Source organism: Colias eurytheme, chromosome 4 (assembly GCF_061535395.1).
Source record: "Colias eurytheme isolate Ceu_HAF_F1 chromosome 4, ilColEury1 Martin Lab GWU primary, whole genome shotgun sequence".
In the NCBI taxonomy this organism is placed as follows: Eukaryota; Metazoa; Arthropoda; class Insecta; order Lepidoptera; family Pieridae; genus Colias; species Colias eurytheme.
The window spans coordinates 4,480,666-4,500,452 of record NC_142983.1 but is presented as its reverse complement, the minus strand read 5'-3'; the positions used below and the strand labels follow the sequence as shown (position 1 = coordinate 4,500,452).

General features: G+C 31.8%; 1 protein-coding gene across 1 annotated transcript in view; it reads right to left on the bottom strand.

The window, feature by feature from the left end:
* Positions 1–6,132: 6,132 nt before the first annotated feature.
* The window catches only part of LOC149908886 (pyrokinin-1 receptor-like), a 54,523-nt gene continuing 40,868 nt past the window's right edge, over positions 6,133–19,787 (bottom strand). The window contains exons 2-5 of the mRNA XM_090120468.1: positions 10,545–11,435; positions 7,531–7,751; positions 7,228–7,339; positions 6,133–6,894 (exon numbers count right to left, since the gene is read on the bottom strand). Coding sequence (XP_089976594.1) covers positions 6,713–6,894; positions 7,228–7,339; positions 7,531–7,751; positions 10,545–11,334 — 1,305 coding nt within the window. The 5' untranslated portion in view covers positions 11,335–11,435 and the 3' untranslated portion in view covers positions 6,133–6,712. The remainder of the gene's footprint in view (positions 6,895–7,227; positions 7,340–7,530; positions 7,752–10,544; positions 11,436–19,787) is intronic.

Genomic DNA, 19,787 nt, shown 5'->3' with positions numbered 1-19,787 from the left:
ATGTATGTAGATAGGTAAACAAGCAATTTTTGAAGGCGTTTAAGGGCGATCATTGTGACAGTGAAATCTTCGCAATTTCGTTGTGGACTCATAGGTGAAGTTATTACTGAAAGTGTTTATTTGATCGTTTGATATGATACGTCATACGATAAACATATCCTTATAACTAATCATTGCATATATTCATTATACATAATAATGTTGAAAAGGAATGTTAATTTATGCACGCAATAAACACACGCGCGTAGGTATACGCACACATAACACACGCACATAAAAGCAGGAGTTGCAAATAATTCTTGAAAAACATACGTATATAGTGCGGTCATATTAAGCCAGAAAAGAAGAGTAAGGTTACATTAAGGTACTTACTTACAAAACAATCTATTTAAGGTCAAAGGTAAAAAATATGAGTTTTTTCTAAGTATCAGCTTGATGGTAATTAATGTAGCTTCTTTATTTTCTCGCTCTTCTTTTATTGACCGCACTAATATGCGATAATAAATTGTTTACCTACTCAAAAAATAATAATATGCTGGATTTAATCTTGAAAGTTTTTAAGCGAATTTTACTCAAAGAAAACATTCCATTATTGTTGAAAAGAAACAATGCTACATTCAAAATTTTTTGGAAAGTTTCAGAACGATAAAGAGTGCTTTCACTTCAGGTGGCATAACCAAATTCCACCCTGAATAATATTATAATGCATTCATGATTTAAGTTCTAGTTCGAATAAATTAATATTGGTCTCTACATTTCACATTTTATTTTTTTTATTTCGGAATTTGGCATAGATACCCATGATCCCCTCTTGGATAGCTTATTTAAAATCAGTAGTACCTATTCCATAATTAAAAAATCAGCCCAGTAGTCTTAAGTTTATTAATGAAATAAAAATCTATCTTTTACTTTTTGAATTCCTTCGATTGTAGAATTTGTAGATTATAATTTTGATTGAGAAAAGCCTGTTATGCATGTATTTTCTTGAATTATTATATTATGAAATTCTATTAACCCGATTCTAGGTACAGACAGTCACTAGACCCTTATCGCTCGGGATTTAACAATATAATTATATTGATATTTAATATCGTACTAAAGGTTTGAGTATTCAGGTCATATACCTTCTTTTAATTTGTTAAAGGCAAATATTTATGTGTGGTAGAGTTAGTTTTATTTATCTGCAAAACAGTACTTAATCATATTTTCGTTGATTCCCTGGGGTGAGGCGATGATCATTTAATAAAACTAAATAATAATACCTTCAGAGTCGCAGCTGGATGGCCACATACATTTCAACGATGAGATATATAGTATTAGAGTATTAATTAAAGGCGAAACGTAATCCAAAATTGATAAATCAAGTGTAAACAAAAGTGTTACCCTTTATGTTCAAAATATCCCTAATACATACGTAGTATATAGTCTGTGCTAATACCATGAATATACCGAATTATGTTATTAAAATTTACAGTACAATTCTTATGGTTATTTAATAAGTTATTCAAATAATCCTTTTAATATTATTTTCAAATGCAAGGCAATTAAAAAGAACTCATAACGAAACAATGTGCATATTTAACACATCGGCATTTTCAATTAAACTTTGAGGCTGAAATTGATTTTTTGTGTACGGAGTGCATTCGCGAAAATCAAATACCTATCGGCTATGTTTTTTTAGTGCTTTAGTGAAGATATTTTTTCGGATTCATGGTTAGTTTGAGATACCCTGATTGTCTTTTATATAATTGAGGTAGATTTACAACGGTTTAGCAAAAGCTAACTTCATGAGGCAATTTTCTATCAAACTGCTAAAATTTCCGCTTTCATTGTTATTTTTTACGAAACAAAGAGGGCTTAACCTTTCTCGTCAGTATTGAGTATTAGTCCGGGATACATCGCCCATTTTTGCAAGTGATTACTATCAAGCTAATTTTTCGTGAGTAGCTTTATTTTGATGAGATGCCCAATAATTTCATGTACGAAACTCTCGATTGTGGTAGCTACCAGAGGAAACAAGGATAAAATATTTTGATTTGATGGTTCTCAAATATTAATTACTAACTCAATGTTTTTTTTTGTTCAATCTCAAGATAATTATCTAAATTATTCGAAAAAATATTTGTCCTACAAAATCTATGGTTTGATCAAAGAGTCCCCCTTTCCAATGTGTATCGATAACGAAGTCATCATATATGATTACTAACCAGCTGATTTTTTTATTTTCACTTATTTAATACTTATATAATTCAACAGACATATTGTCCTACAAATTGCGTAATAAATATTTGAGAACCGTCAAATCAAAAATTTTTATCCTTGTTACCTCTGTAAGCTACCATAATCGAGAGTTTCGTACATGAAATTATTGGGCATCTCATCAAAATAAAGCTACTCACGAAAAATTAGCTTGATAGTAATCACTTGCAAAAATGGGCGATGTATCCCGGACTAATTCTCATTTCTCAATTCTGTGATAGTACATTTACACGTAGGTACACTACTGTAAATTAATTTAAGGAAATGTTTTGTATTGTTACCTACGTAAAAATAAAGTTGATACTGTCTGTTATTGAGGTAGGTACCAGTATCATTTTTATGTAACATACGAATATTTCAGGTTTAGTCTAATTTGGATCTAATTAACAGATTCCCATCGTAGATTTACTTCAATTCCTATATCGTATTCAAAGGAACAATGCCGAGAACCTAATTATGTGTTCCTTTGTCTATATAAACTTGAATTATCTTAGCTCTAGACATCCTGAGAATGAAATAAGATGCCGTTTTCTTGAAAGAGAGTTGAGAATTTATTAAAATATTATCTACTCGTCTGTGTCTTAGAATTTATTCAAACAAATATTTTATTTACAATCAAAGCATTATGATCTTAGTAAAATAATAATTTTTAATTTAATAATACGTACTTGTACACGTATTTTTTTTAACTTAATTTTATTATGTCAAAATTAGACGATGAATACGTTTAATTATGATCAAAATTAAATGTTTGATTAACACGTTCGCTGCGGCACAAATATATCTGTACTTTCCATTACTGCGTTACGGGTCGTTTTAAACCTTGTCCTATACCAGAGATTGTGGCGGCACGAGGCATATTAAACCCCACCGCCCGTAAGAGACCAAAATCCTTTTTTTGGCGCCAAATAAGACAAAGTGTGCGGCTTCTGTCGTGATTATTATTAACAATGAGTTCATTAACCTAAATCTACCGCCGCCCGTGGTTAGATTAGTTAGTTTAGATTCTATGGGTAAAATAAAATGTGGGGTCTGATGTACCCCATACCGCACTGAACAATAGCAGTTTTTCATATAATTTAGTGATGGGAAAAGAAATATCGATTTTATTTAATTGTATTTATTTATCAAACTTATGGATGTTTTTTATTAAAACAGGCCAAACCAGAATATTGTTTGCAACCAGTGCATTCTGTGAGAATTTCCTTTACTTTTTTGTCGGCCTTACGACTTGTTAAGAAGGTGCGGAGTTTTTCGTAACATCCTACACATCTCCTCTTCTTTGATCCCTTTAAGAGATGATGTGCCTTGTTTGTTGGCTTGTTGACTTAGGCAAGAGTTAAATTTTGATGAGCCATACACCGATTACCGGGTGTTTTTGATTTGCCGCTAGTTGATTCAATGAACAAACACACTAATAGTAATCATGATTATCAACCTATTTGTAGAAAGTTACTCAACATGTCACATTCACGTTTCTATTAACGATATTTATTATAACGAGTAGTAAGGATGTTTGAATATTACCTGTATCCACATTCAGGTCCTTCTTTGTAAAAGCTTCAATAAGTTGTTCCACAAATAGTCTCGAATGCGTTGCACAACACTAACCGCGTGAAGCTAGCTTAGGGTGCGGTACGAGGTGCGCGGGTTACGAGGTGTTCGCAACCTCGTTCCGCACTGTGTTAGAATTTTTATTTGTTCAGTGCGGCACGAGGTCTAAGAAACCCGGTATTAAGGTCGGTATACCATTGAACTAGGAATCAATAGCACATCTCAGATATATAGATATCACTTTCCTACACTGAACCAGATGGAAGTTATGCCTCCCGCACGACAGAGAAGTTTAAGTTTTTTCCTACGTTGTTTCTAGAATAGGAATATTTCTGGATGTTCCTACTAAACCACAGCACCTCCAGAGAAAATCATCGTGAAATAGTTGGTTTCGTATGATGCGTGGGGGCACCAAAGGCGTATCCTTTTCTCTATTCCCTTTATTAAACATTCCTTTCAAAGTTAGCAATACTTTAGTATCTAAACTTTGTTTCATGAACGATGCCGTACGCTTACCATTAGCGACCCACGAACTTAACATAATAAAGTTTAAGAAAATAAACTATTTTCAATTTGATATTTTTTTAATATCCATCCTTCTTAATCCTTCTTCCTTTAACATTAAATATTTACAAATCCTATTAAGTACAAATTTTAACAATAAAATACATATACATATATTTATATACATTTACAAGATGTTTCTTGAAGTATAATTTGCGCATTCAATGTTTGAAGGAGTAAAATTATACGTTTTCATGAAAAATATAACAAACTAAAATAAAATACGGATAGTACTGATTCAATTTTACAGGATAAGAAACAACTATCCTTAGCAATAACCTAAAATAAAGATATTAATGAACAAATAAAAAAAAAATATCTAACTACATACTCTAAGACCTACCTAAGTACCTATACATAAATGGTGTTTACAAGAACTGAATTAGAAATAATTGAATTAATCTCGAATTTTAATATTCCGAATATCATAATCCCGAAAACGTTTGGACATTTTTTCATAACCCCGAATTTTAAAATTTCGAAGTTTTGTTTGCCATAATATATAATCGCAACTCCGAATTTCATTTGCCCATTTCTTCATTTATACGATGTTTTACAATCCAGACGAATGAGTTCCAGACATACGAAATCTAAATGCACTAAATCCAGATAACCATAATCCATATATGCACGAAAGCCAGATTTTTAAAACACAAATTTTTGAAATACAGTTAATTGATATCCAGACAAACAATGTCCAGATTTTTGAAATTCAAATAAACGATATCCAGAAAAACGAAATCCTTCCAGGGGGTCGCAGCACTAACCTAACCTAACCTACTGAGTCGAATTTGACACTTAAACCTTTCTGTAATGGGCAAGTAAAACAATTTACTTACTGGTAATGTTTATTTTCAGGCAATAGTAAAGGTATAATCACGATTGTATGGGAACCAAATAAAGATATTATGAAAATCTGGCAAAAGTTTATCTGCTATACGATTATATGGGAACCAAATAAAAAGATTATGAAAATTTGGTAATAGTTTATTTGGAAAATGTTACGATGGGAAACAAAAAAAAGGTATTCTGAGAATCTGGTATAACTATATCTGGATTATGAGAATACGGGAAACAAAAAATAGTTTTTAAAAATCTGGTTTTCGTGTATCTGGAAATTGATTCATCTGGGAAATTAAAAAAGGAATTTTAAAAAGTTTTCATTCGCTACATAGCTGTTAGTCCGGGATCCATCGCACATTTTTGCAAGTGATTACTATCAAGCTATTTTTTCGTGAGTAACTTTATTTTGATGAGATGCCCAATAATTTCATGTACGAAACTCTCGATTGTGGTAGCTACCAGAGGAAACAAGGATAAAATATTTTGATTTGATGGTTCTCAAATATTAATTACTAACTGAATGTTTTTTTTTGTTCAATCTCAAGATAATTATCTAAATTATTCGAAAAAATATTTGTCCTTCAAAATCTATGGTTTGATCAAAGAGTCCCCCTTTCCAATGTGTATCGATAACGAAGTCATCATAAATGATTACTAACCAGCAGATTTTTTTATTTTCACTTATTTAATACTTATATAATTCAACAGACATATTGTCCTACAAATTGCGTAATAAATATTTGAGAACCGCCAAATCAAAATTTTTTATCCTTGTTACCTCTGTAAGCTACCACAATCGAGAGTTTCGTACATGAAATTATTGGGCATCTCATCAAAATAAAGCTACTCACGAAAAATTAGCTTGATAGTAATCACTTGCAAAAATGGGCGATGGATCCCGGACTATGTCTTTTAAAAGTTGTAACAACCGATTTCGGGATTTTAAGATTCGGGTAATAGAAATTCGAGTTTTTAATAGGTTACCATTTCAGTGACCCGCTCGTGGTTATTTATTATTATATTGGTTATTGTCGGAACCTTTTTTATATTACAATACACATTATAAATAAGAGGGGAAGAGATAGATCCTTAATAATCTGTCCAACAATGGTCCAACATCATTTTATTTTATATTACATAAAATTCGTCACTTTACGTATAGTAAGTATACGTATATTTTAAATGCATTACATATCATACAAATCAGTCATTCGTTTTCCAAATTCATCCAAATTTTTATAAATAAAATTAATCTATTAATTAATATTTTTATTATTTTAATTTGTTCTAACCATAAATGAATTTGTTTATTTAAATACATAATAAAAGCAATCAACTTTGTATAATGTAATAAATATTATTTAGGTACACTTATCTGGTACCACATTTACTTATCTAATAATAAAAAAATATCACACATATACATGTTAAAATCTTTTGATAATTAAGACAGTTTTGTTTCGTTTTAGAAAAGAGGTCTATTATCTGTTATTTATATTTTTGTATCAAGCTCTGGTTTATGGTCACAACTTTTTAATTCAATTATAGATGGCACAGAGAATGTTCTTTTACATTTCTCACACACTTTGAAAACTCGTGAGCTGGGTACATTTTCTTTGGGGCGGCTTTCAGACTTCAATCCCTTCTTGCTTATAATTTGGTTTTTGAATGAACCTGAAAAAAGAGATTTTACATTTGACTGTTGATTGTTTTTGGTAATTAGGTATCTACGTATATAGGATATTTAATTTTCATCTCGTTTAGTATTAATTTCGTACTCTACGGTAACACTACAAAATACTATTTTAAGGCAAAAGAATATAAACACAAATTAATGTCTGCAACGCCGTTCCCATGTAATTAAGATTTATAACAGCTTCTCTTTCATTCTCAAGGAAAACAAACTAAACTTTTCCACCAAATTATGTTACACTTCCTTTTCCTATATTATAACAGGGAGTTAAGATTATTGGCTGGTGTGATAATATTTCATATAAAGGCAATTACCGGAGTTCATAAAACTAGAGGTGGGGTGTCTGGAAAAAGATACAGCTGTGTAGGAACATCGCTTTGTGACTGGTTTATTCGACTCTCTGCAGCACCACTGCATCATTGTTAACTAAAACAAACAAATATTATTGTGACTTTATCAGTTAATATTTTATAGATAAAATAAAAAGATAAATTTGAAATAGAAATCCTTTAATAAACTGAAATTAACACATTTATTTATAAAACTGTTATTTCCAAAGGGCTTGGGTATGGACAAATAATACAATATTTAGCAGGTAATAAAATTTTAATACAAACCTTAAAAGCTTCTCGGAATTTATTCGACATAATGTGGTAGAATATCGGATTAATACACGTGGACAAGTAGTAGAACACTCCAGAAGTGTAGGTCAGGAAGTAGTACGCGGAGAGCAGTAGCGGGGATTTGGCTAAGTGATTTTCAGCTGTGCCATAAATCGCTACTAGCCTCTGGGCGTGAAACGGCGCCCAGCATATGAAGAAAGCCACCACTACTGCAACTGAAAGAAAACAAAACAATACGTAAAAGGAGAATGGCGAACTCCCATAGGACTTTGGGCCTGATCGTTACACTGATGATTTATGTGGGGTTAAATAGATAAAAATATACAGATTCTATAAATATAACAATTAAGGATCTGTTCTATGGGATAGCAGAGATATTGAGCATGTAACGTCACTAAAATTGAGGTTAGGTTTGCTCGAGTTCAATGAATAGCTTTGTTTCTTTCTAAGTAGAGGTAAGTTTATATCCTATAATATAAATTATTTAGATAAAGAGTGTAACAGAAGAACAGTTAGGTAATAGAGATATTGGATCGAACTTTTATTCTTTTAGAGTACCTACCAAAACATCGTAGGTACTTATATATAAAATAAAACACGTTTTTTCATAAATCGTTTATTCATCATTATCATCATAAACAACTAACACATCATCCAGAAACTGTGCTGGCGGCATTAAATCTGGTTGATACCTTGCCCAGCTAAGGTACCATATTATGCACATAACGTGACAGCAGCAACCTACAGTTCTTCCTACTAAACAATTACAATAATAAACTGTTATTGCTTCTCTTCCTATGAGAGCCCTCACCCAGCAAGAATGACATAGATATGTTGCTCTATTTCCAATCTTTAAAGAAATACTTTGTTAAAACACCTTTCATTTTTACTTTGAGATTTAAAAAGAAGATTATTGGCAACTTTTTACTTAAAATATTATCAAAACACTCAATAACTTAAATGACGAGGTAATATCCACTCTAATATAGTGATATTGAGCAGTGGCTCTAATTCTTTGATCGCGTTGAGAATCAGTTCTTAGTAAATGAAACCGTGTGCGCAATACAGAACGTCCACAATAAATGCATACACGTTGATGACCCAGAGTTACAGTGTCATCTTCATGATTTTCAATCCTCAAAGAATCATTTGCAAGTTTCCAGCATGCATCACATATATATGATCAGAGTGAGTGATCTACAAATAAAGAATTAATATTACAATTGGACAAAAGAAAGTGAATATATATATTATTAATATATATAAATCTCGTGTCACAATGTTTGTCCTCAATGGACTTCTAAACCACTTAACCGATTATAATAAAATTCGCACACCATGTGGAGTTCGATCCAACTTGAGAGATAGGATAGTTTAAACATGTAGGTACCACGGGCGAAGCCGGGGTGGACCCTAGCGGTCCACCCCGGCACACATTGTTTTATATATATAAAACAATGTGTGTTTACGTTTTTGTTTGATTTCAATAGCTAGTACTAAATACCTTAGATAATACTAATCCACTAACCGTTAGAGGAGCAGCCCAACGTTGTATAATTGATATTATTGCGTTATCTTGTAACAAATGCATACGTATAGCATTGTTACGATTAGCATTAATACCACAGTTCATGCAGTTCATATTTGTAAATGAAAAATCGGATGCAAAGTCGGTGTCCAGGTAGGGTAGCAGTAGCGAGTCGTAAAGGCAGGTAATCAAAGTCCGGTGTGCAAGCGTTGGTTGGTAGTAATAACAGAGATCGTCAGTGTCCGTAATACGTAGCGAAAGTCGATAAAAATGAAGAAAATAAGTTAACCACGAAACGAAAAACCTCAATCAAATGTCAAAAGTCAAACGACAAACATGTCATTGTAATTAAAATTGAAGCGGCCAGCTACTTTTCAGAAATATTCTTACAAAGTGCGGCCGCCATGAGTAAATATGTATAGAATTACCTAAATAAATAGCGTAGTTAAAAATAAAATATGTAACGCAGTTAACTTATATTTCTGATTTATAAAACATTTGAATTTTATATAAAACTAAAAATGAAAATAAATATTCAATCGATATATCGACTATTTTACTCCTGACAGCACTGACAATCTCTGCTTGATAAGACCGGTAGTCATAGAAATCTAAATAACAATGCCGTTAGTGAACACATTATCTTTTTTTTCAAACATTTGTTTTCCCATAGAATCAGAAGTCAATATTTTACCAAGAATTATTAAAAATAACATAATGAATTTTAAATATATTATGATTTCTGTAAGGCCCTAATTTTGTTAGGCCCAGTTTCGCCATTCTCCTTTGACTCAAATTAGGGTGCACTCACACACATCAGTCACCGTCACGGCACGTCACCGGACAGGATTAAAAAAAAATATGTATCAATAGTTCTAGTATGACTCTGTTCCCACACGACAGTCGCCGGCACGAAATCTATCAGTGACGTCACCGGTCAGGCACGTCAAATAATCTTTCCATACATGTATCATACTTTTATCCCCACTCACCCGGTGCCGTCACGTCTCAGTTTAGTCAGCGTCGTGCTACCGTCAATTGCTACATGTTCTCTAGCGTGACACACGTCTAATCACTGACTAACCTGATGTATGTGTTCAATGATTCAGTCAAACCGGCGACGTGACTGACGGACAACATGACGGTGACTGGTGTTTGTGGATACGTACACAAACCGTCACCGATCAGTCATCGGTGACTTGACGGTGACTGATGTGTGTGAGTGCACCCTTATAATTAATTTTCTAAATTTGAAACTTAAGTAAATTTAAACGTGAGTAAATAAACTATACCAAAATTGGTTAATTATTTCACAAACACGTAATTTTTCACATAAAATTATTGAATAACGTCATTTGTTGTTTCGCATATTTAAATAAATTTTACTCAGTGGCGTCGTTATTGATTTACTTAATAGGTTTATTTGTAAAATATTTCAAGACACCCACTAAATTAGTAATTGACGTAATTGTAAACTCACCTAACATTTTAACGACTCTTTTTGTTGACTGTGTACTGTTTTTCCTCTGTATTTTATGTATGACTCTTTTGTTTTTCGTTACATCTTTACCCGTTCCGTTTTCTTTTGGTACGGTGGGTTTATTCAGTCGCAGTCCAATTAGTGAGTAAAGGACGGTGATGACAATCATCGGCGCAAAAAACAAGAAAAATGTTGACAATTCAAAGGAATGTTCAATTATGACTCTTGTTTGTAAACACATAGTGACGCCTTTGTGAACCCTGATACCGAATTGTAACGCTTGCGGTAACGCCAGTCCCAGAGATGCTATCCACAATAATATCACATGTTTGATTGCGCGTGACAATTTGGACATCTTGTGGGAAACAAACGGATGGCAAATCGCTAAATACCTCTCTATGGTAAATAATGTTATTGTTAAAATACTCGCATTAGTAGATGTCTCTGCGGCCAATCCTCTAATGACACAGAACGTATGCCCGAATACATATGGCCACTTGGACCATATCGAGTACATCTCTTGGGGCATACCGCTAACTAGAAGAAGCAAGTCAGATATTGCTAAACTAAATAAGTAATAATTTGTGGCCGTGTGCATATTTTTGTTTCGTATTATGACGAGACATGTGAAGATATTTCCAAATAGCCCTGTTATGAATATGAGGCTGTATATTATCGTGATAGGAACGACGATAAACATAGAATCCCGCTGAGGTCCGAAAATGAGCGTCGGGTCCACATTCTCGGATACATTGAGAGTTGCATTTGTCACATTGCTCACTGAAGTCATTGCAATTATTGTGCTCTAGCAAGGTGTTTGTTTGAACGCACATCATTGACTCATCATTGGTACCATTTTCATCTTAACACACGTAGAAACGATGGATGTATCTGAAACAAGAAAAAAGATTTTTTAGATAAATAATCAAATTATTATTAACAGTTGTTAATTAATTTTCATAATGATGTGTCCTTCACATTTGCTGACATCGTATCGAGTTAACTTGAAACTTATACATTCAGCAATCAGCGAAAATTTTATAAAATAGTCAACGATATAACCACAAAAATGTAAAAGCTCTTCAGTCTTCATGTTATTTTAAAAAGGTTACTTACAATCATATTATTTTAATAGATGGGATGTTATTACTCTATTACGAATTTCAGGTAAACAAGACATTCTTATAGATGCGAGTGTAATAATGTATCGAGTATTCTCATTACAATAACAGCTATAATATGAATGTATGAGGTGTTCGGTAATGGAATTACTTTTCGTAGTTTTCCGTCCCATTTAAAGAATTACATTAGAATATGATCATAATAAAACACAACTTGCGAGGAAGAAACAATACTATAAAAGCAGCGCAACACTTGGGTGACATCCAGTATAATATTGTATACATATTATACTAGGTGTTAGGTGTTTGCAATGTTTGCAAAAAGCCCGGGAACCGTGGTACATTTAACAAGTAATGATTGACTAATGAATTACGTGGCGATAAAACTTTTACATTTTTGGAAAATATGTTTAATTTCCACGGGGAAATGAAGAAATAATTCAGAACCTTGATAATCACCACAATATTCCAATCATTTAATATTCAGCAATATGGCGGAATTCACTCCGTTTTGGGTATTTATAATTTAATTAAATTGGGTATTTAAATAATTATTTTGTACACTATTACACATGATCATACATTCATAAAATTAATAACTGTATTGAAACCTCATTAGACTTGCTGTATTCATTTTATGAATACCAATGACTATTAATATTAAACAAAAATTAATATAAATCCATATTTTAAATTATTATTATAGGAAAACATTATTAATTTGTAAAGGAGAATGGGCATTTTACTATGGAAGTTGGGCCTGAACCCTTGAGTTGGACCAATACACATGAGATATTGTTTTTATAATAGATCATAACACATACATAACGGGAAAAATATATATAAAAAAATAATCAACCGGGTTTTTGTACAGTCACATCAAGTTTTATTTCTTTGTGTATAATATTTTTTGCAATAAATAACTGTTATAAGACAATGACAATATCTTTATGTTACTCCAATTCACTTTCACTTACAAATACATACTAATCATAAGCCTTCTAATAAACGAAATACACTAATATTATGTTTTGTAACAGGTACATAAACCGTGTTAATTCACTTTATTATAATTCAACGTAGTTAGACGTTTTTTGTGGTTAAACTTAAACACTCCAGTGACATTTTGATTCATATTTACTTCACTCGAATTAAAAACACCGTTATTGTGCGAAAAATAATAGCCAAATAAATAAAACTTTTTGCCTTGACTGTACAAGAACCCGGTTGATTTATTTTTTTATTTTATTTATTTCGTAAGGTATGTGTAATGATCTATCACAACAACAATATTTCGTGTGTATTGGTCCTAGCCCAAGTTTCAGGCCCAATTTGCCCATTCTCCTTTAATTGATTATATAAATTAATTCATTGCGTCGCTGACAATAATTAATACAATTAAATATGTATTAATTATTATAATTTATTTCAGTAACGCAAAATAATATTGAGTTGAGGAGGTCACTTAAATGTTAACGGGTTATATCTTCCTAATAACGCTGAAAATAAATTTCGTCCTATATAAATTACGTCGAATTTAAAAGAATTCTTTTATTATAATATGTAGGTAAGACATCATTATATTATGGGATTTTAAGAAATGTTTTTCTTTATGGGAACAATGAAAAACGCGATATCATATTTATCTTCGATGTTTGCAGATCATTAAATCTCAAACGTTTCATGTCGATGGAAAGTATCTCAGAAAACATAAAACCTTTTCGTAACATAACAACGTAACATTGGTTGAAAATTGTTGTAACAGAAATTGATTTACAACATGTTTAATTTTAAATAAAAGCTTTTTGTTACAGTTTAATTATCTGTCCCGGCAAACTTTGTTCAACCCACCCGTATCACATGGGGTATGAAAAATAGATTACGACGCGGGTCGACCGGAACTCAGTAAAAACCTAGTTGCTTTTTTGTATTTTTTTTGATTAGCTTTTCAAAAACGTAGCTAAGATCCTCTTAAGGCTAAGGCTGTTATTTATAATTTTTCCTATACATGATTAAAGCAGCGTGTCATTAATAAAACTACAATAACAATATGCCAGTAGGCATAATTTAGTGTATAAAATATTTCGAATTTAAAAAGGTGATGCAATCAATCAGACTCGGCAATTAAATCGCCAATTAATATTGAATCTATTCTGCTAATGTATAATTAAAAACGCTGACCCTTACTAATTTTAATTGCAATTAGACACGCGAGTAAACGACTACGATTTTGTTATTATTGAGTTATCGTGTCAAACGCAATGTTATAGGGATGAAGGTTCATAATTGAATAATTTTCAGTAAAATTTCTTATCGCTTCTTAGATTATTAACTAGCTAGGTATAGTTATCACACGATAGCGGTACATGTTTCCATCTCCTATATTAATTTCAACAACAATTATTACTCGACCAAGCAGCTGTAGCCCTTCCTTGAGTTATAAACCTCCTAGCTCATTCCATCCATCATGAAGTATAATAATTAATAAATATACACAAACGGTTACTTTCCCATGAATTATTAATATCAATACCAATGTTTTATTACGTATAAAAATTGTATAGCACAAATATAAAGGCAGGCAAAGAGCATAGGTACTTAACACTCATGTAACACTTTTATAGGATCTCGATAACGAAGCTCGAAGCTCTAAAATAAAAATATGCATCGATCACAAGAATTAAACATTCGTGTTTGATAAAATATTTGCCTATGTGTTGATATAAAAAATATTTTTATCACAAGTCAACTTACATATTAAGTACAAGAATTTATATTCTGGTGGAAATTTTTAACAAGATTATATCTGTCCTTTTGAAATACATAAAAGCTTTTTTGTCGGAATTTCTTATTTTATTTTTGTTTTCACATTTCTTCTATAACTTTATAAGTATTCTATTTTATATCTACTATATAAAAATAAGTCGGGTTTTCCTTCCCGACGCTTATAACTCCAGAACGCACGAACCGATTTCCACGGTTTTGCATTCGTTGGAAAGGTCTCGGGCTCCGTGAGGTTTAAACTTTAAAGCAAAGAAAAGGTGTCTCTGGTGGCGAATCAGAGTTCGCGGGTTTGCTAGTTTATTATATATTCTCTTTACTCATATGTAAATATAAATAAAAAAAAATTTAAATACTAATTTTGAAGAAAACCTAAAGTAATATCTACTGTTTCAACACAGTGAAAAACAGGCGAGACAAAATATTTTATTTAATTATTTTAATTCTGAAAATAAATCATCAATTATTGAAGTGGGAGTCGAGCATGCTTCGGCACGAACTGGGCCACGCTCGCACCGGGGAAGGTACCACACCCTCACAGAATATCGGCGCCATAGTGACAGTTTACTGTCGCGTTCCGTACGGTGAGTGAGGGGTCCGGAGGCCCACATCCCTTCCTATCCCCTATCCATCCTCTCCTCCCCTATCCTTAATCCCTCCCATCCTCGCCCCCTTCTCCCTAATTCCTTCCAAACCCCTTAATCCTTCTGGTAGGCAACAACCATAACCTCTGTTATGGTCTATGGGCGACGCAACCTGCTTACCACCAGGCAGTGCGTCCGCTCGTTTGCCTCCCCATAACATAAAAAAAAAAAAAGTGGCAATTAAAAAGTAACGTTAGGTTATTCGTCTGCTCTTAAATATTTTTTTTCTACTTTTCAATCGCTTAAAGCCTGCCTCGATGAATGGCCTATTCAACACAACAATTTTTGAATTCAAGCCATTACCGAGTTCCTGAAATTAGTTCGTACAAACAAACTATTACAGCCTAGATATACCTAGTATATCGCTTTTTTAATTTTATTGAACTATAATGTTTTTATAAATCACGACCGACAACATTTACATTTGTAGCCCTTGGTCACACTTTATTGTCACGAGAAACGTGAAATTGCGTCATGATTAGGATAAACTTGTGTTCTAGTAACACGGTTTTATGGACGATAAAGTTTAATGGTCTTAAGAAAAGTTTATGTTAGGGGATTCTTTTGATATTCTTGCATGGAATTTTGTTTAAAGTGAAAGGTTATCGAGTTTTCATTAGGCGAGAGAAAATTATGTGTAGTGTGAATTTCTATGTCATAGAAGAAGCTGCTTCGTGCAGCAATTGCTTCGTGAGGCTGCCCGCTCTGTTTATCAATTTTAATCATAGGTAGCAAAAGAAAACTAACAATAGAAAAGATAAATAATATGCTCATTGAATTACTCATAAAAAGACGTACAAATATGTTTTTCAGAATTATTTAATCATTGTCAAAAAGCGCTCGCGTAGTTTTTTACCTAGTACATATTATTCAAAGGCACTTATTTAATTTAAACATGTTTTATAAATTACCAAATATTGAAGCATTCCAACTTTCCAACCTTAGTTTTTAGTTTTGTAAAATAATGCGTTCATTCAAACAGTTCAATCTATCTGTTATAGGCAAACTCCGAAGATCCGGCGCTCCTAGGTTGGACTGGTCAATCCTCAGGTCAGACTGAATGACTTAGTCAAAGCCCAAACAAATGTAAATTTTCGGCCTTTGACTAAACAATTTTCGTCAAACCTGGGAGAGACTAATTTGGTCAGGCAAACGTCAAAACACAATTTTATTAAATCGGGGTTTGACGAGTCCAACTCCGATATAGGTATGAAATGTCTTATCTTCGTATATTTGGAAGCATTTTATCATTTAAGCTGCTTTCAAGTCTTAAGAACCGCTTAACTCTGCCAGTTCTGACACCTGATTGGTCAGCTTACGTGATTTTCACTTTTATATTTGAGATGCTTTGAGAGAATGCCGTGTGGCATTAGGCCCGCCTTTTGTACGATGTGCAATAAAGTATAAAATAAATAAATAAATGCTTTGGAATATAAGGAGGTTAGTTTGTATAAGATTAAGTATAAAAAAATAACATTTTTAAAATTTTGATGTTTATTGTTTTAATAATTCACAAGATTAAGAAATTCAATGACCGAGAATTGCAGTCGCTTCTAGGATTGACTAGGCCAAAACCGAAACAGAATAATTTACTTTCGACGTTTGACTGAAAAGTTAGGAGCTCCTGGGTTTGACTAAAAATACTTCAGGCAAAGGGCGAAATTGAAATGTATTTCGGGGATTGCCTGATGGCTTTGGCCAAACCTAGGATAAACCAGTCCTTCCGCGAAGAGACTGTGTATCGGACTTTGACTATAACATATCGATAAAATCCAGGAATTTAAATCGTGAATCAGTAGCTCTGAAATATTGAGCTGTCAGTTTAGAATGGTTGAACAAGCGTCAGCGAACAATGTTTCTTCTTATATTGATGAGAAGATCAATAACTGTAGACAATTTTTTCAAGTAGCTAAGCAGAAAACAGTACCTATTTAAAATTTTACAGCGTTTTTATTTCAACTAAAAGTTATCCACCACGTGAACTTTTGTTCCATCTTACATTTTTATATATTTTCCTGCTACATGCAAAACTATAAGTCAAATTCTTACTTTGAACCCTTACAATGTCTTAAAGATCACTTGGGTTTGTTGAAACACTTGGAATAATAACATCAGTAAGGTAAATGGATATCAAAGAGATACCAAAGGAAATGTTGTCTATATACTCTATATCTTTCTTTCAGAAAGATAATTGAATATAGTATACATTTAATAAAATGTATTTTATATTAAATCGTACACGTGCAACTTCAGAATGTTAGCTGAGTGTTGCATTGTAATTATTTATTTGCAATGATTTATATTTTATTAACGTAATAATCTTCATGATGGCTGTCAATATGATTCGTGATATAATAATTTCTCAATTCCAAACCACTAATGAATCATTAAATATTAAACAAATTGCTTGTTATTTGGTAAATAAAGTCCGGCTAATATGCCACTTAACAATTCAAATAAGTGTAAGAGGAATTATTTTCTCGAGGACAAATTTTGTTTGTCACACCATCAATATGAATATATTATTAATATTAATAAGACAGTCGTAGTACTTTTCACGTGGTCGTGAGCGTTTCAAATAAACTACTGTCTGAATTTGTTATAACTACCAAAGTATTAAATAAAGGACTTTGCTTTTATTTTGTATTTGTCTTTATTAAGCAAAAAAGGTCTATATCATTTATAGCAACTGCAAATGATGCATTTGCCCCTTACCTCACTAGGGGACATGGGACTTCAGCAAATTATTGTTACAAGCCTTCAACCATTAATCCTTCATTATTGTAAACTACAACCCGTAAATGATTCATTTTAATACACATTATAATAAAAAAAATTGACATTTTTAAGAGCCTGCCTTTGATATAAATTTAATAATAAAAGCGACATTTACTCAATATTTTGGAGTAATGAAAATAAAGGGATGATTGGTATGGTATACATTTTAATTTATAGTCCAGGCAATTTTGTAAAGTCGAAAAGGTCAGCTTTATTTGGTACCAACTTACGAACGCGCGTACCGTGGTGGTCTTTTAGCTTATTATTATTAAAACTTTAAACTGTTAACTGTTTTAACTTTTAGCGTATGGATATTATTATTAAAACTTTAATATGTTAATACGTAGATAAATAATTTATTTTGAATAATGAAATACATGGAAAAATTAATAAAAACTACTTATACGAAGAAAAACACTCGTATTGTTTGAATTATTACATCATTGTCGTAAAATATGAGTAATATTTACCCCAAAAGTGTTGCTTATTCAAAACCGTAGGTATAGGTAGCTGGAGTAGTGGGTAATAAAAGCTTTTGAAAATGTTTTACATTGTAATTTCTATCTATCTATCATAAACTCCAATACTCGTTACGTATTTCCATAGCGTATTTCAGTAAAGTTAAACATTAAATTATTATTAATAATAATTAGTTATCGAAGCATTCACATAGGTTATGCCATACACCACACAGTACATAATATAGGTATTATATTATGTATTGCAAGAAGGTATTCGTGTCTTCATGATCGAATTTAGGTATATAATAACTTATTGAAAGTATTGTTATTGAAAGTAATTCAAAACATAACTGCGATTCATACAAAGTAATTGGATGAATAACGATAAATCAGCTACCTCAGTAATTTAGAAATACAATACACGTCGTAGAGAAGACGATGAACCTAGGATTTGGAAACTTGTTTACGTTTTTGTAATAGAACACTGATAAATTACTGTGATACATAACATAACCTTAAATAGATGCTTTATACAATTTTAATTGCTTATTGCTCATATCAGTTTTACAAGATTAAAAACTTACATACACAAAAATTTAACATCATCTCATAAATTTAACGAGTCACTTTACTCGTATTGTATTTAAATTAAGCAATGTCACAACCAATTTTAAACTAAGGTCAAAGGTGCAATTTTTTCATTAATACTCCTAACTAAATACTTAAATGCATAACCATAAATATATTAGGTGCGAAATACTTAGGTAAGAAATACTTAATTTTTATTAGGTATGTTTAGCACAAGAACAAGGAAAAAAATTGCTTAAAAGATTTCGTAATTTGCAAGTTTGAGTCGAACAACTCGAATCATTCAGGTATATTTTGGTTCAGTGAATGATTTTATTCCACTCCGGTAATTGAATGGTTATATCTATTGAAATTCAACGATGTGGATTTTTTTATAAAAGTTCATGTTCCTGACTTATATTTTATTTCCTTCCTTAATCTGTTAACTACGCTGCTCGCTAGGCCTCTTTTATTATCATAAATCAGTAAATACATATCTTACTTATCTAGTATTTTTTATTAATTAATTTCGGGATTATTACGTGATAATAAATGTGTGCCTGATTTAGTAAAAGCTCATTATCACACTGTTTGCATTCCCTGAGAACATTTACTATGGTAATGTTTATTTTTTTACACCATATAAAAGTAGAGATTTCAATGAATAAAAGGCTTCCCAAGTTTTTGAAAAAAGCTGATATTTTGACGGGTGACTTTTCGATTGAAAATTAGGTTGTTTTTTTGGTATTAATTCAAAATAAGGCGAAAAAATAAATATTTTCGATCAAATAAATTACAGTGTATTTGGGACATAATAAAGTAAGTTTCCACCAAATTTCGTAGAAAAAAAATACATTTTGAAGTAGATAAAAATAAAAAACCAAAAACTTG